The sequence below is a fragment of the Rana temporaria genome, chromosome 1, assembly GCF_905171775.1.
Source record: "Rana temporaria chromosome 1, aRanTem1.1, whole genome shotgun sequence".
Classification (NCBI taxonomy): domain Eukaryota; kingdom Metazoa; phylum Chordata; class Amphibia; order Anura; family Ranidae; genus Rana; species Rana temporaria.
Genome location: NC_053489.1, coordinates 354,310,206 through 354,333,366, shown reverse-complemented (window position 1 = coordinate 354,333,366; position 23,161 = coordinate 354,310,206). Strand labels below are relative to the sequence as shown.

Genomic DNA, 23,161 nt, shown 5'->3' with positions numbered 1-23,161 from the left:
GTCAGGTCTCTGGTTCTTGGTGTGTCAGACACTCACTGAATGGGCAAATGTTTTGCACCAGACTGTGGAGGAGCACCAGCTCCCTCCCGAATTTGTTAGACTGACCGACCAGTTGGTCCAGGGATTTGTATATGTCTGTGATGCTACACTGGATGCAGCCCCTTTGATGTCCCTTTGGCTGGAATGCTGGTCGGCTGACAGCATCCAAAAAAGCCCTGGCAGATTTACCCTTCAAAGGTGGGAGGCTTTTTGGTGTCTTGCTGGATGACATTTTTAAGGATGTCACTGGGGGTAATAGCACTCTCCTCCCTCAGACCACCAGGGGGAAGGAGCCCCGCTGTTAGCCAGGTCCTTCTTTTCCCACTCAGAAGCGGTATTTTTCATCAGTTAGGGCCCACGGGTAAACCCTCTCAGGCCGATAAAGGCTCTGCTGGGGGACGGATCCATCCCTAAGTGCGTAGGGCGAACAAGCCGGCACCAAAATCCGCCAATGCATGAAGTCTTGCCCCCGCCCGACTCATTGGTGGGGAAGGCTTCGCAGGTTCAAAGCTCGGTAGACCTCCCTGACCAGTGGGTCTGCGAGGTGATTTCTTCGGGGTACAATATAGAGTTTCTTTCTTCTCCACCAAACAGATTCTTTCCCTCAATTCTCCCTCTCCTCCCGGCTCGTCAGTCTGCCCTGCAAGTGGCAGTGCAGGACTTGCCGAGTCCCTTGTTTATGGTACCGAAGTTTGGCTTGGAATCCATTCATTTCAGTGGTAGCTGTGCTCCATCCGGGGGACTTTCCAGCGTCCTTGGTCATCAAGGATGCATACTTGCATGTCCCAATGTGCGCAAGTCACCAGAGGTTTCTGCGCTTCGCGATAGGGGAGGTCCACTATCAGTTTGTGGCCCTTCCTTTTCGTCTAGCGTCAGCACCAAGAGTTTTTCACCACTGTGCTCGCACCGATCTTAGCTTTGCTGAGACAGTGGGGCATTGCCATCGTGGGCTCCTTAGATGATCTTCTTCTGAGAGCAGCTTCTGGCTCAGAATTAGAGGTGGATGTGTTTATAGCCAGCCAGACCCTCCTTGAATTCGGGTGCGTATTAAACATTCAGGCGTCGGTCCTGGTGCCGACTCAGCATTTGGAGTACTTGGGGTTGATTCTGGACTCCTTGGAAGCTAAGGTCTTTCTTCCCCTGGAGAAGTGGCTGACTCTTCAGTCTGCAGTGAGGATGTTGGCATCTCGCAAATGGTCATCTCTCCGTTTTTACATGCGAGTTCTGGGCCTGATGGTTACCTACTTCGAGGCGGTACCCTATGCCCAGTTCCACACTCGTTTTTTGGCAGGAGATACTGTCCAAGTGGAACAAATCTCCTTTGTCCCTGGATCGTCAGATTCAGGTTAGCCACATTGTCGGAGTCTCTCTCAATTGGTGGCTGAGATCCCCGGCTCTTCGGTCCGGGAAATCGTTTCTTCCCTTCCAGTGGACGGTGATTACGACGGACGTCAGCCTCACGGAATTGGGGGCGTCTGGGGGGGTCCAGTCAGCCCAGGGTCAACCATCAGGGGGGAAAACGGAGCTCGGCTGCAGCGTCCGAAGTCGCTCACATACTAAGGTGGGCGGAAAGAAGTGTGCCGGCTCTGTCGGCCGTCTACATTCCGGGCATGGAAAACTGGCAGGCGGACTACCTGAGTCTCCAGATGCTGGACCAGGGGGATTGGTCATTGCATCCGGAGATGTTTCAACTCCCTTGCAGGAGAATGGGGCACACCGGACATGGATCTCCTGGCCTCTCGCCTTAACCGCAAGGTGTCGAGGTTCGTGGCCAGGTCCAAATATCCCTGGGCAGACGCGTTGGTGGCCCCGTGGGGGGTCAGTATCGGCTAATTTATGCCTTTCCCCTATTGAAATTGCTTCCTCAGCTGCTCCGCAGATTGAGGTCGAGGGGATCCCGATGATTCTAATCGCTGCAGATTGACCTCGGCGTCCTTGGTACGCCGATCTTGTGCGCCTAGTGGCAGATGCTCCCTGGCGGCTGCCAATGCGGGAGGACCTTCTGTCTCAAGGTCCCATACATCATCCTGCTTTACTGTCGCTGGCTTTAACAGCATGGCTTTTGAAAGCCAGGTATTAAGAGACCAGGGTCTTTCCGACTCGGTCATCTCAACCATGCTAAGGGCACGGAAGTCTTCTTCCAGTAAGATCTACCATCGCACCTGGAAGGCCTACATCTCTTTGTGCGAAGAGATGGGGTGGCGGCTACGGACGTATTAGGTTTCCAGGGTCCTGCTGATTTTACAGCTTGGGCTGGATCAAAAACTTGCCTTAAGCACCATTAAGGGACAGATTTAAGCCTTGGCTGTGTTCTTTTGGCGGCCCATTCTCTGGTGGGTACCTTTGTGCAGGGGGTTCGTCATATACTTCCCCCTCTTACACCACCTCTTCTCCCATGGGGTTTGAATCTGGTGCTCTAGGTTCTTCAGAAATCTCCCTTTTGAAGACAGAGAGGTTCCTCTCTTGACACTATCTCAGAAGGTGGCCTTTTAGTGGCCATTACTTCTGTCAGACGTGTTTCTGAGTTGGCGGCCTTGTCCTGCAAGTCGCCATACATGGACCTCCATAAGGATAAGGCGGTGTTGCGCTCGCAACCTTCCTTTCTTCCGAAGGTGGTTTCGGCCTTTCACCTTAACGAGGACATTGTACTTCCTTTCCTTGTGTCCTTGACCGGCGCATCCTAAGGAGGTTGCGATTCATGTTTAAGCCGTGGTACGCGCTTTGCGGATGTACCTGCCTACTACAGCTCAGTTTCGGAGATCTGCCACGCCTTTTGTGCCGGTGTCTGTCCACAAAAGGCCCTGGCGATCTCGTCCAGCCACCATTTCTCAGTGCATCAGGCAGACCATCATACAGGCCTATGCTCTCAGGGGGTGGGTGCCCCCTTTCCGGTCACGGCACTTTCGTGACAATTGGTGCTTCTTGGGTTTTCCGACATCAAGCATCTGTCTCACAGGTGTGCAAGGCGGCAACTTGGTCGTCCGTTCACACTTTTTTCCAAATTTTACAAGGTTGATGTGAGTGCAGCTTCCTTCGGCCGCAAGGTTTTGCAGGCGGCTGGTTAAAGTTGCAACTCCTCCATTGAGGAGCTCTGCTTGTTTTGGGGTGAAGTTAAATTGTTTTACTGATACTGTTCCCACCCCTCGTTTTTGACACTGCTTGGGGACGTCCCACTTGTAAAGATTTAAGGAGCTGTGTCCGTCCATTGACAATAAGAGAAAATAGGATTTTTTGTACTCGCCATAAAATCCTTTTCTCTGTTGTCCATAGACAGACACAACACCCACTCCTACTTTTTAGGTTTGTACTGCTTGTTACGAACTGAGGCTGCATACTGCAGGGAGGAGGGTTATGTCTGGAGGGACCGCCCCCTGGGTGGGGCTGTTCAACTCTGTTAAAGAAACATGTATTTAATTATCTAACATGTTTCTGCCTAGTCCTCTCCCGTGAATAGTCAAATAACCCACTTGTCAAAATATGAGGAACTGTGTCAGTCCATGGACGACAGAGAAAGGGATTTTACGGTGAGTACAAAAAAATACTATTTTTCGGTTCCTCTGGTCCCTGAATCATGGACACTGGTTAATGTTTGTCATAACACCCTACAACTGGTGCAGTTTTGGACTGCACCACGTAAGGTGGATCATATCACCATGGTCCCTGCTGCACCTCGTACCAGTAGGGTTTTCCCATTTGCCCATGTGGAACAGACACTGACATTTAATCGCTTTTTTTGACTCTTGTAATTTAAGATGGAGAAAAACATTACACTCCTGGAAGAAAAGGCAGAGCACAACCTCTTACTAGCAACCGAGGAAAAGAACCAGCTGCAAGAAAGAGTGCACCAGTCAAAACATGATCTCTCACTGACCAGAAGTCAAATACAGCTGGATGATTTGCTGGAAAAGCAGGTAGTTTTCCTTTTAAAATCCTATAATATGTCTAGTGTAATATTATAAGGATTAAATTAGGGTGTTTAGTGTTCCTCATTCATTTACCTGAAAATATGAACACTTTGTCCCTCTTAGTTGGCAAGATTTTTTTTTTTTTCTTGCAGTAGGGTGCATTGAACTTGCACAGTATATCCAGAGAAAAAAAAGTATGTTAAAAATGTGCTTACAGCATAAATCCTTTCAGAATATGAGTAGACTTTAAAGCTGTTTAACATTTTAGCACATAACCCTAACTTTAAAATATCTTCCCAACCAGTATTTAACCACTTAAAGACCGGACCAATACAGTATGCTGCCTAAAGACCCAAGGTGTTTTTACAATTTGGCACTGCGCTGCTTTAACTGGTAATTGCGCGGTCATGCAATGTTGTACCGAAACAAAATTTGCGTTCTTTTCTTCCCACAAATATATATTGCTCACACATGCCATGTTTTTTGGGAGCCTAGTCGCGTACGGGGGCCCGAAAACCAAGCACCGCCTTCAAGATTTCTAAGGGCATACATTTTTGATTTCACTCCTCACTACCTATCACAGTTTTGAAGGCCATAAAATGCCAAGATGGCACACAACCCGCCCAAATGACCCCATTTTGGAAAGGAGACACCCCAAGCTATTTGCTAAGAGGCATGTTGAGTCCATTAAATATTTAATTTTTTTGCCCCAAGTCATTGAATAATGACCAAAAAAAAAAATTACAAAACGTTGTCACCAAATGATATATTTCTCACACATGCCATGGGCATATGTGGAATTACATCCCAAAATACATTCTGCTGCTTCTCCGGAGTACGGGGATACCACATGTGTGGGACTTTTTGGGAGCCTAGCCGTGTACGGGGCCCCGAAAACCAAGCACTGCCTTCAAGATTTGTGTGAGTGAAATCAAAAATGTATGTCCTTATAAATCTTGAAGGTAGTGATTGGTTTTCGGGGTCCCATACGCGGCTAGGCTCCCAAAAAGTTAGGGCTAGGCGTACCTGAAAACAGTAAAGTAAATTACATACCTGAAAAGCAAGCATGAGAAACCATAACAATAAAACTTTGCAGAATAGAGTAAAAAAGAGCAGAACAATAGAGAGAGAATGGAGAGTGAGAGAACAATAAAACTACAACTATTTTTGTTTTTTTTATTTTTTACTTTTTTTTTAACCCTTTTTTTTGTAACTGTAACTTCAACTTTTCGGTTCCAGGTTTGGGTCTCTCAAAATGCGATGGCATCTTGGGAGACCCTGTGTAAGTGTGCCTAGCCTGTGAAATGTTTTACTTTACACTAATAATTAACTCGTGTGTGGAAGTGTTCAAAACATTCACCAATACAAAGACCAGGATCGGCAGGACATTGGGGACAAAAATAACGGGTGTCACGCCTAAATCCGCGCTTGGTACAGACACGACATCTTCTTTGGGGGGCTCGTTGGTAGGGGTACTCCTGAGGACATAAGAAAAATGCCTCTCATGCAGTCGGCTTACTGCATTTGGTAGGGGATGGTGAGGTACAGTACCGCCTGGATACAGGAGTTCTGTGATGATATCCCTCTGGAATTGAAGGAAGGATCCATTCCGTCCTGAAGCTTTGTATAAGACAAAAGCATTCAGTAGAGTCAATAAATGTAGAGACACTTTTTTGTACCAGCGTCTCGTCTTACGGGCAATATGATACGGCGCCATCAACTGGTCGTTGAGGTCCACCCCTCCCATATTTTGGTTATATTCGTGGACACAGAGGGGTTTCTCCACAACACCAGTCGCCGTATGAATTTGTACTGTCGTGTCTGCGTGAAGGGTGGCAAGAACGAAAACATTCCTATTGTCCCGCCACTTCACAGCGAGCAAATTTTTACATCTGCAGCAGGCTCTCGCCCCCAGCCTAAGACGGGCATCTACAAGCCGCTGGGGAAAGCCCCGGCGATTAGGTCACACGGTGCCACATGCTCCAATCTGACGATCAAACAAGTGACTAAAAAGTGGCTCAAGAAAAAAGGGGAGGGGAATAACATATAGGCACTCACATTTGCCCACATCCGAAATAGTAGTTCAAGAAAAAAGGTTGTACTACACTAGGTAGTGACATGGCGGACTTTCAAAGGCAATCACAGGGACATTTTTGTTTATAAAAAATATATAGATTTAATTAACAAATACAAAAATACAAATAAATTTCAATAAAATATGTTGAGAAAAGTACATAAATACATATTCCTAAGCAATATTTTCATCTCGCCGACGCGTTTCGCCTTACGGCTTCTTCAGGACGAGTTTTGAGATTTTATGACAATAGGGTATTGCTACTTGCATACGTCTGAAAAGAAATATAAACTTGTAACATACAGACAACATAAAAACATAATCCATTAAAACATTGAGAGCCAACATGCAACAAGAGACTCGAAGAAATACCAAATAAGTTGATGGCCATCCACATCCATCAAGGATCATTGGGATCACAGGTACAGAAATACCATGTGATAGGTTGGTAAGCTGTTGGAACAAAAATAAACAAAAAATAGACACAGAGTATATATGCGCAAGTACTTTATGTATATATATGTCTATATATGCATAATGATATATTAACTTGAGCAGGTAGAAATGGGGCAGTGGGAGACCTACCCCAATGGGAGGAGAAAAGAAAATCTCCTAATGATGAAAGGAGACCGCAGCGATAATAAATTGCAGGTTCTAAAATAAAGAAGAGGATAAATAAATAAAGCCATGTGTAGCCTTGCAAGGGTTAAAGACAGTTTAATAACTAGATATAAATTACAAAGGCAACCCATTTACCTGGAAGTAAAAACAGAAGAACACAACCGGGACCAGTAAGGCAAAAAGCAGGTGAAGAAAGCCTGGAGGAAAAATAAATAAATCCCGACACAAGGCAGCCACACTGCACTGTCCAGTAAAGGGCAGACCAGAGGGTTGAAAGCCTGTATAGAATACAGCCAGAGTCATAATGGGAGCGAGACAAGCAGGCAAAACCAGAGGTAAAACGAGCACACAGCAATCCTTTAACAGAGAAGCCCGAATGGGGAGAGATAGATACCTTACAGCCGTGGAGGTTTGGTATGTCCCGGGGGGGTAGCAGCCTGTGCTCCGCGCCGAGTGAGGCATCTGAGAGTGGCTTTATAAAGGCACTCGTTAGTAGTACGTCTCACGTCGAGGAGACGCGATGACGTCATAATAATCGCGCCGGAGGCAGCGGCGCATAAACAGAGAGGAGAGGGTCAGCTGGTGCAGGCCAAAATAACTCAGCCCATTGAGCGCCACAGTGTGGCCAATGGGAGCGCGAGTGGCTACAGAGGGCGGTGCCGAAGGGACCGTAGGTCCCCACCCCACCCCGTCATTCATAATGGGCTGGGCGTGGCCGTGGGCGGGGCGGTATAGATCGCAATATCGAATCCCACCAGCCCCTACAGCCGAGCACAATCAAAGTGAAGCTCAGGGTAATGTCAGCAGACCAGCCCTAAAGGGAAGAGATAGTTAGAGATGGGCAAACTTCAAAGACAGATACCGTTTCTATAGCCTAAGAATAGCACATAAGGACATAATTAGCAACAGAGAAGCGCAGAGCAGGAGGTCCCCATTGACAATTTCTCAGATACGCCCATTCATCTAGAGTTTATTTTCAATGTAACATAAGTTTATAAGCACAGCTAAAATCCAATGTAAGCGCAGTAATTGTATATTACCACAAGATGGCAGATGGGAGGCAGGACAGAAAATCGTCCTGTAACAACAGACAATGGTAGAAAGTGAGGCCCCAGCTGCATGTTGACAATCAATAGAATTAAAACCAGAAATTTTGAAGTATTATAATAACTAGATATTAACATACTATATCAGTTCCCTGATTAAAGATATTGGGATCAGATTATTATATCCCGCATCCATAGGTATATATACATACAATGGTTTGAAAGAAAAAAAACAAATCAAACAAAAGAAAACAATAGTATTAAATGACTTCACCTAAGTCATCCTACTTCCCCAGATATGTTGACATCCATATACTCTGAGGTGTCAATCAAGGGCATAGGACATTATTCCTTATTATCCTACACGGATAAGCATGTTTCTTTAATAGAACAGAGACAGCAAAGTCAAAGAATGGGCTAGTCATAGAGGTATTTGTGGGAAGGATGGGGCAGAGAGCTTAAAAGTTGACTACTTGCAAATAATTATGTTTGCATAGTAATTAGTGATGCTGCAAATTTTAAGCAGTCAAAAAAGATTTAAAACTTAGGGCATCATTGAGGCCTGGGAATTGATTGGCGTGTAGCTTGTGAATCCAGCGTGTTTCACATTGCAAGACCCGCTGATCAAAATTGCCCCCTCGCGGGTCCTCATATACACTCTCCAGAGCAGTAAACCTAAACACGTCTGATTCGTATTTATGTCTAAATGCTGTGTGGTGGCCCATGGTGGTATTCAGTAGGCCGTTGGTTGCATAGTAGGTATGATCTTTGATCCGTTTCCAAAAGGGTCTTATCGTTTTACCGACATAAAAGCTACCACATTTACATTGGATTAGATAGACCACTTCCTTGGTTTGACAGGTAATGTGTTGCCTAATTGTATGTTTTTGTCCATTAGGGAGTCGTATGTCGGTACCCACTATCAAAAACCTGCAAAAATTGCATTCCCCACATCTATAGAGACCGGGCACCTCACGCTTTTTGTCACTTGATCTACTGTACTTACTCGTGACCAAGCGGTCACGAATCGATCTAGCCCATCTAAAAGTAATTTCGGGGCTTGGCCCAATGTGTTTTACCAACACTTGGTCAGATGTTAATAGATGCCAGTGTTTCTGTATTATTTTGCGTATTTCTACATGTTGATTAGAATATGTTGTGATTAGTCTGGTAGTGTTTTGGTTAGTTGGTTTACTTCTACGTGATAAGAGGTCACTTCTTGATTTGCCGTTGGCTTTGGCAAATGCTCTTTTCAGACATGTTTTACTATATCCTCTTAATCTCAGTCTTGTATATAGAAGGTCTGCCTCAGATTTGAATTTGTGGTCGTCTGAGCAATTTCTTCTGAGTCGTAAATACTGTCCGAACGGTATGCTCTGGACTAAGGATTTGGGGTGAGCACTACTGGCGTGGAGGATGGTGTTTCCAGCCGTAGGCTTGCGATATAAAGACGTGCTCAAGTTACCTTCTTCTGAGATGGCCCCGGCGATTAGGTCGCACGGTGCCACATGCTCCAATCTGACGATCAAACAAGTGACTAAAAAGTGGCACGCTGCTGTAAAAATTGTCCACATACAAGTGGTACCCCTTTCCCAATAAGGGTGACACCAAGTCCCAAACGATCTTGCCAGCGCTCCCCATGTAATCTGGGCATCCTTCCGGCTCTACCTCACTATCTTTGCCCTCATAAACCCTAAAGCTCCATGTGTAGCCTGTTGCCCTGTCACAGAGCTTATAGAGCTTGACCCCGTATCTGGCACGCTTGCTGGGAAGGTACTGCTTGAAAGACAAGCGGCCAGAAAATTTAATTAGGGACTCGTCAACGCAGACAACTTGCTGGGGATTAAACAAGGCTGCAAAACGTTCGTTGAAATGGTTTATGAGGGGCCGAATTTTGTAGAGCCGGTCAAATTCAGGGTCTCCATGTGGACGACAAAGTGCATTGTCACTGAAATGCAGGAACCGCAGGATCGCCTCGTATCGTTTCCTGGCCATGTGAGCAGAGAACACGGGCATATGGTCAATTGGATGTGTGGACCAATACATCCGCAATTCCGGAAATTGGTGTATGCCCATGTTGAGGGTAAGGTCCAGAAAGGTCTTAAATTCGGAAACCTCAAGAGGTTTCCATTCTTTGGCAAGGAGGGTCTGGGGATTAGCGGTGATGTAGGTACCAGCATATAAATTACTCTGGTACACAATAGATATATAGAGATCTTCCGTGAAATACAGCGAATAAAAATCAAGTGGCATAAAATTCGCTGTATCCACCTGAATACCGGGTTGGCCAGTGAATGGGGGAAGTACGGGTGCTGCAGAAGTGGTGGGGACCCAATCAGGATAGGCGAATTCTGCAGGAAGGGCACTATGGGCACGACGGGCCTGTCTTTGTCTTCTTCTTGGTGGCAGCGGGACACTACTTGTGCTTGCCACCTCGCCAGCTTGAATTGCACTTATGAGACTCGCCATGTCACCACGTCTTACTGCAGTGCTGGATGAACGACCAGGGTGTACTAGGCCGCTGGTGCTTGCCAATCTACCAGAAGGAATAGCGGCGCTAGTACTTCTCTGCTCCATACAAGGGTCCTGCGGTTCTTGCAGCTCAACATCAGAACGGGGTCGGGTACGCCTGGCCTTAGCAGGGACCACAACTCTGTCGTCCGAGCTATCTGACATGGAGCCGCTGTCGTAAACGGGTTCGTATTCTGAGCCAGATGCGTGACCTCCTCTTCACTATCTGTCATGCTCATGAACAAGTAGGCCTCGTCATCAGTGTACGTTCGCTTTGCCATTTTGGACTCTAAATTTAGTCGTACACTGGTGATGATTCACAGGTAAAAAAAAGCACCTGACTATAGAAAGGAAAATGTAGAAAACGCTTCCAAAAAAAACTGTTAGCGATCGCCGAGATCAGGCCTGTCTCTGCGAACGATGCAGTTATGTGTCTTGTGTTTTGTAAGTGACAGTGATCGATCGATACTGCACTTGGGTGGGTTGGGCTGGGCAGAGGGGGAAAACGCAGGTGCTAGTAGGTATCTGGGCTGATTCCGCTAACAATGCGTTTTTGGGTACCCTAAACTGCTGGGTACGCTAGTATAGATCTGATCAGATCAGGTATCGATCCGTTCAGATACTATACCACTAAGGGGGGTGTATGCTTTGCGAGTGGGTGTAAGCGTTACTGGCACTAACCTAACGCTGCCTGGGGCGACGCAGACCCTGACTGACGCTAAAATTTAATTGATATCACCCGCCGGGCGATCAGGGGGTTAAACCTTTATTGGGTTATATACGGCGGGTGCCCTGATGCTTTAAACAGCAAACTAACTAGCCAGCGTCAACCGTAACACTTATACGGTGATCACTGGTGAAAGGGTTAACTAGGGGGCAATCAGGGGGTTAAAACCTTTATTAGGTAATATATGGGGGTACCTGGCGCTTTCTAAAAACCTGGCGGCGAACCTAAAATAACTAAATAACTAACTGGCTAAACTGCGACACTTATACGGTGATCACTGGTGAAAGGGTTAACTCTAGGGGCAATCAGGGGTTAAAACCTTTATTTATGGGGGTACCTAACGCTATAGAACCTGGCGGCGAACCTCAAAAAAAAACTAGCTACCTAGCGGCAACAGTGACACTAATACAGCGATCAGAAAACCGATCACTTAGTGACACTGACAATAGGGGGTGAAAGGGTTAACTAGGGCAGTGATCAAGGGGTTAAACCTTTATTAGGGGGGTAGGGGGCTACCCTGGACCTAAAGGGGCCTAAGACTAACTGCCCTAACACTTTTTTCTGTCACACTGACACTAAATGCAGTAATCAGAAAATAAATGATCACTGCATTCAGTGACACTGTGACAGGGGACTGGGGGGGGGGTGATCGGCGGTGACTGGGGGGGTTAAATGTGCCTGTGTGTTGTTACCTTCGGTAACTGTATATTTAAGATTTAATAACTCACATATATGATATATGGTTAAAATAAGAGAGTTCAATTGTCAGAGTGAAACTTTCAACATAACACATTTATTTAGAGAAAAGATATTAGCTATCTAACATACTGCATACATATACAGTTTTAAAGTAAGGGAAATAAAAGTTAGTTTCAAATACAAAGTAAGTACATCACACTAGAAGTTTTAAGAAAACAAGTTATGACAAAGTATATAATAAGTGCAGGGGAGAAGATAGATTCTCATAAGGTTACCTTGCTATAGCCATCCCTCTACTGACATCCCTCTGACATCCCGGGCCCGGGAAGATCTCATCATCTCTCTTCCATTCTATTGATGAGACCCCCCTGAATTTATAATCCAGATGTCACTTCTGATTGGCTAAAATTGCCTTTCCAAATATGGCCAACTTACTTCTATCTATTAGCTATGCATAGGTTTGAAGTTTAAACTAATTACCTCTAGCTTGTTAATTTCCGGTCTATTCATGGAAGAGTACAGTCTTTTCCAGGTGACACCATATTGTCTACCTTTCCCACTGAGATTTCTTCCTGACTTGCTTTGTATCTCAAAAGATGTAGTAGACTGGTTGTCTCCGGCCACCTTCTCACAAAGCAATCATGCATATCAAATACGGAGAGTGCTAATTAGATATATTCAGGTTCTAACTGTCAGCCTAGTTAAATTATCAGAAATTCTCCCCCACGACATATCTATAATTATCGTAATATATATTTATATCTATGTACAATTATGGCGATTAGACATTAACGATTCACCCCAGGCAACAGTGTGCTAGTGTAAGTGTACTGTTGGTGCAACTTACTGTGTGATGTGTTCTCTCCTCAGCGTCGGACTAAAAGACCGACACGAGGAGAGAGAGCACATCACTTCCCTCTTCCTGTGTTTACACTTAGCACAGGAAGAGGCGGGGGGGCGCTGGCATTGGCTGAGAGCGATCGCGAGGGGGTGGCTGAAAACGAACAGCCGCCCCCCCTTAATCCCGGATCGCTTCTGCAGCCTTCGGAACCGCCGCATGTACCGGGGGGGGGGGGTCCCGATCGGACCCCCGACCCACGTCAAGCAGAGCACGTACAGGTACGTTGATGTGCCTGTCCGTGCCATTCTGCCGACGTATATCTACATGCGGCGGTCCGAAAGTGGTTAAGTTGAGTTACATGAAATAAATTCTTATTCACCTGGTCAGATCTACATAAGAAAAGCCTATTTCTGGAGAATTCGGGGAGCTAAGAACGTTTTAGCGCTTTCTTTCTGGCTACCTTTATTCTAACTTCTCAGAAGTAAACAAAGACGTGATCGTGGATTTTTTCGCAATCTCATGCTTTCCAGCCTGGAGGAGCCCCATAAAGAGGACCTGTCACAATAGATTCCTATTACAAGGGATGTTTACATTCCTTGTAATAGGAATAAAAGTGATAAAAAAAATGTAAAAATTAAGTGAAATAAAAAAAAATTTAATGATAAAAACATTTTTAAAATGCCCCTGTCCCGCCCACATATGTAAACGGCGTTCAAACCACACGTGAGGTGTCGCGACGTGCGTTAGAGTGTGTGCAACAATTCTAGCACTAGACCTCCTCTGTATCTCGAAAATGGTAACCTGTAAAAAAAATTGAAAGTGTCACCTATGAAGATTTTTAAGTACTGAAGTTTGGTGCCATTCCATGAGTGTGCGCAATTTTAAAGCATGACATGTTGGGTATCTATTTACTCGGCGAAACATCATCTTTTACATTATACAAAAAAATTGGGCTAACTTTTACTGTTTTGTTTTTTAATTCATGAAACGTTTTAAAAAAATTTCCCCAAAAAAAGCGTTTGAAAAATGATTACGCAAATACCGTGCGAGATAAAAAGTTGCAATGACTGCGATTTATTCCTAAGGGTGTCCGCTAAAAAAATGTTTTATTTATTTAATTTTATTTTTTGTGCTATAAACAAAAAGAGTGGCAATTTTGAAAAACTATATATTTTTTACTACAATAAATATCCCAAATTTTATTTAAAAAATAAAAATGTCATCAGTTTACGCTGATATGTATTCTTCTACATATTTTTGGTAAAATAAAATCCCAAAAAGTGTATATTGATTTGTTTGCGCAAAAGTTATAGTGCCTACAAAATAGGTTATTGATTTATGGCATTTTTATTTTATTTGTTTTTACTAGTAATGGCTGTTATTTTTATCGGGACTGCGACATTGCAGCAGACAGATCAGACACTTTTTTTTTAATCACTGACATTTATAGAGCAATCGGTGCTATAAATAGCCATTGATTACTGTATAAATGTCACTGGCAAGGAAGGAGTTAACACTAGGGGGCGATCATGGGTTTAACTGTGTTACCTAGAGAGTGATTTTAACTGGGGGCGATGGGACTGACTGGGGGAGGAGAGACCGATCAGTGTTCCTATATGTTCCAGACCAGAATCTGTCTCCTCTCCCCTGACAGGATGTTGATATGTGGGTTTACACACGCAGATCCCTGTTCCTGCTCTGTCACGAGCAAACGCGTGTGCCCGGCGGACATCGCGGGCACGCGCATCGGCTCCTCAGTGGCGGGCGAACCCGCTATACCGCAGGGAAACTGCAGACGCCATATGACCATGGGCGGGATGTGAACTGGTTAACAAGGCTCTCGTCTTTGCATTAAAAGATGCACCTGTCTTTAGAAGTCCAACTGATAAGTGGTTGGAAACCCTCTTGAACTCTTCTTGCTCACAGGCCTTGCCCTTTACACCATTCTAACTGTGAGTTTGCTAAATCATAGCTGACTGGTCAAAATCACATTTTGTGATGTGGTGATCTGCTGGAAGCTTCCAGCTTTTCTTTGGGATATGTCTACCAGGTGGACTTTGTGGCCTCATCTGATGCCAGCTTTGGGCATAAGTGTAAATGCCTTTATTTTTCAACAGCACTTGGCAATTTTTGTATATAGAAATAAGTAGGGTTGCACAGATACTGCTATCTGTGCCAATACTAAGCATTTGCATGAGTACGCGCGCAAATGCTCCGTTATCTGAAACCGATACCTTTTGTGGTGCGATTTGAGCCCATACAAAGTGAATGGGCTCAAATTGCACTGCAAAGAATCACATGTGACTTGACAGAACTGCGGTGTGATTCATGTCCAAATCGCATGTGGTTTCCCCCACCGCACCTGTGTAAACCCAGGCTTGACCCATACTTACTTTAGCCTGGGTTTACACGGGAGCGGTGTGGGAAATCGTATGAGATTCAGACAGGCATAGCACCGTGTTTCTGTTCAAATTGCATTTGATTCTTTGCAGTGCAATTAGAGCCCATTCATTTTGTATGGGCTCAAATCGCATGGTTGTACTTGACCAAAAGTAACGTTACTTGTACTCGCCAGTAAAAAATGGTAGCTGTGCAACCCTAGAAGTAACCCGAGATTCTACGGGGTAAATGACCACACCAGCCAGGAAGACAGTTTGCATGTGTAGCGCTATACCACTCATTCATTTATTCATTCAAGCAATTAGTATTTAATTTGACAAACTGAATAGTTTGGTTTATTTATAAGGCTTTAATTACAAGAGTTACGGTATACATGTAAATAAATCTGTTATTGTCATTACTTGAAAGGTATTTACATATTATTTTTTTATTGTGGATGCTTTTATCATTTTGCATTACCTGTCATGGTTTTGGCCTTTAATTGCTTTGCATTCATTTTTAGGTTGAAGGTTTAGTACCCTCTTCTGCTGCTATTAAACTGTTCAAAGACAGCTACTACACATTTGCAACAGCAGTGGATTGTACAAGGCATCGGCTGCCCATAAATAATATCCATGTTGCTGGCACACGGCAAAGATACCTAGGTAATAAAATTGTGGTTTTGCGCAAAATGTTCCTTTTTGGTCTGTTAAATATACCAAGGAAGTGGTTTTTTTTATCTGTTCAGTGTGTGCAAAAAAAAATCTGTTAATCCTGACAGATATACAGCTTGTATTGTGTACTTATTTCCAGCAGTGTTATCAGCACTGCCCAGTTTCTGTGTGAACTACAGAACATATCCTCTCTTATGGAGAACCTCATAAAACATTTCTGACAATGCTGCAGATGGGTACACCTGTGCGGATGAGACCTTTGTCAACTTTGAGTCTGGGTTCACACTATTGCAAAATTGATGCGGGCATCCAATTTGCATAGCAGGAGATTGTGTCCAGCTTTCTATGGAGCCGGTTCAAACCTCTCTGGAGCGGCTCTGGTGCGAATTGCATAGGAGTCCTTTGCGTCTTTTGGTCCATTTCAGGTCTGAATTCAGCCAAAAACTTGGGTTGAAATTTGACCTGAACCAGTGAATGAAGACGCACCAGACCCCCTACTGTGAGTCGCTCTAGTGTGAACCCAGCCTAAATGAGAAGGTGTAGCAAGATGATGCTATATGCCGTATTTACGGTCACGCGGTTCCGGACGATCAGGGCAAGCACTAGAGTGAGTCCCTTCCGGTGATTTGAAAAGTATAAACACACTTTTTAATTTCCAGATCACTTTCTCCTGGGTTTTGCATGTTTAGATGCATTCAGAGTATCTAATGTGCCCCATGCACACACATTTCTATTTCTATAAACAAAAAAATAACATGAATGCACGTAAACGGGTCTAAAAGCACAGTGTGCATTATACCATTTAAAGTCATTACTTGCAATTGCTGTTCTATAAACGCACTTAAGTCACTGCTTGTGTGAATGATACATTGGGTCCATTGTTAACAAATTAGTCTATGTAGTAGTTTTATAAAATGTGTGCACTTTGGTTTTTCTTTAGCTCTTGTTGCTCCATATGTATGAAATATTGGTACGATGTTGACTATATCTGCACAGGGTTTTAACATTTATTTGTGTTATTTTTAAAGATAATGTTCAGAAGCATCTGAGTACCACTAAATCTCTTCTGGAAGAGGCCATACCACACTCATGTGATGAAAGCAAAGATTTGATTTCCCCAATTAAGAGTTTGGAAGATAGTGTACTTAAGATTTATACAGAGCTTTCAAGGTATGTGGAGGAATGATAAATGATCTAGGTGAAGGCTAGCGAGGGCTTGTTTTGTTTTCAAATACTCGCTGGATAATTCCCTACTTTTCTGTCCTCCTGGGAGTTGTGGGTGTTCATATCTACTTTTGAATTTTCCCAGCTCCTTCTGTTGCCTTCTCGACAAATATATAGAATATTTTAAAAAAATCACACGGAGAGTGGAAACCCTTCATGATGGCCACAAGTGTGCATACCCAAGGACTAAAACGCAGATCTCTCAGCAAGAGATTTCCCAAGTCATGTTAGAAATTGTTGGTATATTAACCTGTCCAGCATCTGCCAAAAACTGGAATATATGATTTGCATTTACTCACTGAAGGATACATTCATGTTTCGTTGTGAAGGTGTAGATTTATAAAGCAGTAAATGAATATTTAAAAAATATGCATCAGAAAAATACACCTACTGTTAATGTTTTATAAACTACAGTGATTGTCATTTGCAATGAATATTTGCTAAATAACACATTTACTACTTTTAAAGGAGAAGTCCAGCCTGAGATTTTTAGGCTGGACTTCTCCTATGGGTCACAAGAGTGCAATTAGTTTTGCACTCCTGTGACCCGTTTTCACCCGTTATAGCGGTCTGAAGTCTGCTCTCCGCTGACGTCACTGGAATCAGTCCAGGCAGCGAGTCATCCCGACTTAGGAGGTCTGGATCCGCCAGCTGCTTGGACTGATGGCAGTCTCGGCCTCTCAGCGAGCCACTCAGGTGGCCACGCCCCATCCCATCGCAGCTCAACACTGGCAGTGAGCATGGAGGAACAGAGCAGGAGAGATGCTGACTGACGGGCAGTGGCTCGGTTCTCAGTGCAAAGGCGGCGGGGTACAGATGCAGCATCGATCTGATGCTGCATCCACCTAGGTAAGTATGAATCTAAAAAAAATAAAAAACCCATACTACTTTTAAATATATGCCCCTTAGGCCGCGTACACACGGTCGTTCCAAATCGATGAGAATGGTCCGACAGGCCATTTCCATCGGTTCACCGCTGAAGTGGCCTGATGATCTCATGTGCGTACACACCATCGTTCCAAAAACCGATCGGGTCAGACCGCGGTGACGTCAAACACACGACGTGCGGAATAAAATGAAGTTCAATGCTTCCAAGCATGCGTCGACTTGATTCTGAGCATGCGTGGGTTTTGAACCGATGCTTTCTGTACTGACCATCGGTTTGGACCGATCGGGCAGCGGTCCATCGGTTCAATTTTAAAGCATGTTTTCAAATTTTGGAACGAAGGACAATAGACCGATGGGCTATACACACGGTCGGTTTGGACCGATGAAACTGAACCTCGGTCCATTCTCATCGGTTTTGTCCGACCGTGTGTACTTAGTGTCTCTTATGTTAGAAAATACTGTTTGAGGTTTACATGTTTTTTAAGTTGTTTTCCTTTGCTGTAGGTGGCAGTACACTCCTTAGGCTCGGTTCACGCTGATGCAACATAGGATCCAACTTGTGAAACCTCAAGTTGGATGACTTCAATGTTTCCCTATGAGAGCCGTCTTTACTGATACTACACAAGTCTGTCCGACTTTAGAAAAGGTTCCTGCACTACTTTGGTCCGACTTTGATACAATGTACTACAAGTAGTTGCACTGAAAGTTGTGCGACTTTGGAGTCGGGCTAGTGTGAACCAAGCCTTAAATTGTTATCCAATTAATTTTGTTCCTTCGTCTTTGGTATCATGATCCAGTTAAAGAAAAATTCTACCTTTTTGCCCCACTATTTAGCGTGATGTAAATGTAGATGTCTGGAAATGCTATTGGTATCACCTCTACTTTCCTCTTCAATATCCTAGTAGTACAAATTTTAGAAATATTATTGTGTGTGTACTATTTTTGGATATACTGCAAAAAGTGTGGTACTTTCCAAAAAAAAAACTTTTTTTTTTTTTTCTTCTTTTTTTCTTTTTTTTTTTACTAAAACAGAATAAGCATGTAAATGTAAACACTTATGTATTGTATTGATTTTGTGAAATCAGATTCAAATACACCTTCTAAAATTATGCTTGCCTCTCAATGGGCATGTTATAACATTGGCAATAAAAGTAAAAGTACAAGGAAAAATTGATGCAGGCTGCCATTCCTGAGCTCTAAAGATTCTTGCACATAGGAAGTAAAAAAAACATCACATTTTTACTGATCTGGATATGGATACATTGTTGTCTATGGAAACCTATGTGATGAGTACAAAGCCGTTAAAACAAAAAAAAAAAATTTACACTTTGAGTGCAGTAATTTTCACACATATGTCTGTTTACACATGTATATTGCAATACTAGTAACGAAGAAAAATGTTACACTTGTATACGTTTACACACATTTACTCAAGGTCTTCATGGAACAATTAGATCCTGAGTATAAGTTAATTCTTGCATCCGTGTGTAACTGGTCTAATGCTAAAAACACTAGTCCCCTGGCTAGCACATGTTAACTGGGAATTTGGCATGAGAGAAATGAGTGCCGCACCCTAGTTGCCTGATTTTCTCAACCACTTCTTCCTGGGGCAACGTAATATGACGTTGCAGACTTTGAGTGGTGATATCTGAATAATGCCTGCATTTACCGACTTCATTCAGATATAATTTTTCTCAGCCGGCAATTACCTGCACCATAAGAACAATCATTGTTGCTGTTCAGCCACTTTATTGTTCTTACAAGCGGCGGGTCGCCGCCCTCCGTTGCTTTTACCAGCTCGCCCGTGCGATCGGCAAGCCAGAGAAGGAATCTGGTGCTGCCTGAAGTTTATGATGGAGAATCCTGCCGGCCAGATGGCCCCCTGAAGTCTCTATGATCTTTCAGGGGCAGGGCGCGATGTTATGATGTCACACCCAGCACTGCATTTGAAAAAAAAATTGTTGCCTCGGCTGGGAAGCTGAGTTCTGGGCACTTATAGACCCCAGGTCTCGCTGTTAACTCTGTAAATCTAAACGGGTAGCCTGTAAACATTTTTAAATTATCGCCTATGAGGATTTTAAAGTACCGAAATTTGGCGCTACGAGTGTGCGCAATTTTAAAGCGTGACATGTTGGGTATCTATTTACTTGGTGTAACATCATCTTTCACATTATGCAAAAAAATTGGCTTACTTTAGTGTTTTTTTTTTTTTTAATGCATGAAACAGTTTTTCCCTAAAAAAAAAACGTATTCTAAAATTTGCTGCGCATATACCGTGTGCAATAAAAAGGTCCAACGACCATCATTTTTTTCTTGGGGTCTCTGATAAAAACAATACCGTATTTATCGCGGTATAACGCGCTCCCGCGTATACCGCGCACCCCTAAAGTGGCCCCCTATCCTGTGGAAAAAAAGTTTTTTTGTACTTACAGTTTTGGTGTCCGGCGTCCTTCTGCGGCTTCGGGTGTCCTCTTCGGCGGGTCCGGCGTCCGTCTGCGGCGGGTCCGGTGTCCTCTTCGGCAGGTCCAGTGTCCTCTTCGGCGGGTCCGGCGTCCTCACGTCCTTCCCGCCACGAGTTTGAATACTGCGCCGGCATATACCGAGCGCAGTACACTCGTGAATCTTCGGGCAGGCTCGGCAACTGTCGCACTGACGTCCTGTACGTACAGGACGTCAGTGCGAGAGGCGGCAAGACTGCGCGAAGATTCACGAGTGTACTGCGCTCGGTATATGCCGGCGCAGTATTCAAACTTGTGGCGGGTATCGGCGTATATCGCGCACCCACGATTTTGCCCTGATTTTCAGGGCAAAATAGTGCGTGGTATACGCCGATAAATACGGTATATGTTTGTGGGTTCTGACTAATTTTCTAGCAAAAAAAAAAAAGATTTTTATGTGAAGGAGAGAAGTGTCAGAATTGGCTTGGGAGGCAAGTGGGTAATCTTAAAGCGGAGTTCCACCCAAAAGTGGAACTTTCACTTAATACACTCCTCGCCCCCTTACATGCCGCATTTGGCATGTAATTTTTTTGGGGGGGGAGTGGGGGGCTTCAGGAGGAGTGGGACTTCCTGTCCTACTTCCTCCTTCCACCGAGGGGCTGCTAAGGCGAATAGTCAGATCGCCTTTTGGCAGCCCCTCCCTGTAGGCGATCGCCTGGGACACGTGACAGGTCCCAGGCGATCGCCTGTCCAATCGGATGGTGCGGCGCCGCTCGCGAATGCGCAGTGGGTGCCCGACCGTGAAGCCGAAAGCTGTCACGGCCGGGTGCCCACACTTGGAATGAAGACGCCAGCCGGAGAGGAGCGGAGCCCCGGCTGGCGCGTCTCTGGAACGTGGAGCAGGTGAGTGTATGTTTATTAAAAGCCAGCAGCTACACTTTTTGTAGATGCTGACTTTTAATAATCATAACAAATTACTAGAAATCCCCTTTAAATTAAAGAAGGTGGGGGGGGTAGAGGTGGGCTGCAAGTATAAAATGAGAGCATCAGTCTAACAGCTAGACATCTTGCATTATCAGGAGGTCACAATTGGCTCTCCCTATATTTCTCTTCTGAGCACGACAAACCCAAATATGCTATTTAATTATTTCTAATATTTAAAACAAGCTCCCCACTCCATTCATGTCTCAATGCTTTATTTTGCTGAGAAATCACTTTGAAAATTTTGGCTGTGGCCATCTTGAGTAAGGCAGATGATTAGTGTAGCATTTACTTCTGGAACCCATCTGCCCTTGGCAAAGACAATGCTGATAGGAGGGTGTGCTTAGCTGAGAGAGCCTGTAGGACATAATTTGCCTAGGCCTGGAATGCACACAATAACTGAAGAATTTAAACTGAAGAGTTTAATCAAGTAAATATAATATAATATACCTTCCTTTCTATTTACTAAAGCCAACAGCATACTGTAAGGTTTAAAAATAGTCAATATTGATAAAGCGCGTGAATTTCCACTTTAATCCCAGTTCACAAGTAGATTTAAAGGAGCTATGAAGGTGCATGAGGGCCATTCACAGATAAGAGTAGATTTATTGAGCAGGTCACCTCATGGATTGGGTGCCCTACCCGCATGCCTAATAGAGAGGTCCTGTAAAGCCCCGAAATGTTGCACATTTACTCATCTGATGTGATCACCTTAATAAACCTTGGATGTTGCCTTTTACTTTGTATTACAGGAGTCTACACCAGGTCCTGGATTTGTCATATAAAGTGAACAAAGAAATGTCTTTGAAGAGTCAGAAGTCAGTGGAAGAAAGCAGTGAAGTGGATGTCATGAAGCAGTGGTATTTTGACTAAGCCATTGTTTAACTTTGTACTACAAATGCTCCTTCTAAATGTGTGCAGCTCATCTGCGGCGCTGTGTTAAATTGGAGTAAGATGTTCATGTTGCTTGATAAAATCTATAAGGAAGTGGTTTATAAGTGATCCACAGATAACGTTAACAAATAGTGTGCCAGAAAAATATTATCTGAATATAAATGTTTTGCTGTCTCTACTGTGCACAGATCTTAAACATGACATGAAAACCTTATTAGTGTAAAGCTGACCAGACATATGCATTTTAAATTGTATTTTTTTGTATTTTTTATTAAGTTTGACAACAACTGTGCAGTGACTGAACCTAAACAAATCCACTCCATTTATATTCAGTCGGGTAGGCCCTGCACTGTGTAGTTGTTGGTAAATCTAATGAAGATTGTACGTGTGGCCAGCCTAATTTTGTTAGATTGTTGTATTTTGTTCTAGGGCTAGTTTTCTTAGCTGTCTTTGTGGATGTCGTAGATCATACTCCTACAGTACTTGGGTAGAAGCCTGCTATACATGGATCGGAATTTGGGTAGTACAGCAGGGATCGACCAAATTTCGATCAATGTATGAGCACCCTGGTTGTTCAGAAGTCAAAATCTGTCTCTCGGGTTTTTTTTTCCCCATCAATCAGTGCCACTGGCTATAGCCAGTAGTAGCACTGCTGGAGGATTACCCATCCACATTAAATGTGTAGCTAGGGGAAACTGATTGATTGAGATATATATATATATATATATATATATATATATATATATATATATATATATATATATATATATATATATATATATATATATATATATATATATATATATATATATATATATATATCTCAATCAATCAATTAAAAACAATATTTTCTTTTTTTCGTTCAGCCCACTGTCTTGAAGAAGAAAAAAAAAGAGTGATGACTGTATGGGCTCCCTTAGACAACAAGGCTTATTAAAAGTAGTTGAAAATGTTCAAATGGAAAAAAAAATTGTAAAATTGATTTGGTTATCCAATCAAGTGGAAAGCAAATTCCTATTTATTTTGTCTGCACATGATTGAATAATAAAAGGGAATCTTCACTATTTCTTATTTTTTGTCACTTCTTGTTTAAATCAGTCAGACTATGTTCTCCTAGTCATTCTGTTGTAGGCAGTGGTTTGAAGCCTGTCATTTGCAATGTACATTTTGTAACATATGATTTAACTATAGACCTAACATTTAGTACCAAAACCCAGTGT

At 43.6% G+C, this 23,161-nt stretch overlaps 1 protein-coding gene across 2 annotated transcripts in view; it reads left to right on the top strand.

The window, feature by feature from the left end:
* The window catches only part of HAUS8 (HAUS augmin like complex subunit 8), a 236,543-nt gene extending 213,868 nt beyond the window's left edge, over positions 1-22,675 (top strand). For both annotated transcript variants that reach the window (XM_040321242.1, XM_040321235.1), the window contains exons 8-11: positions 3,792-3,950; positions 15,366-15,507; positions 16,545-16,686; positions 21,800-22,675. In XM_040321242.1, the coding sequence (XP_040177176.1) occupies positions 3,792-3,950; positions 15,366-15,507; positions 16,545-16,686; positions 21,800-21,920 (564 nt within the window). In that variant the 3' untranslated portion in view covers positions 21,921-22,675. The remainder of the gene's footprint in view (positions 1-3,791; positions 3,951-15,365; positions 15,508-16,544; positions 16,687-21,799) is intronic.
* Positions 22,676-23,161: the final 486 nt, after the last annotated feature.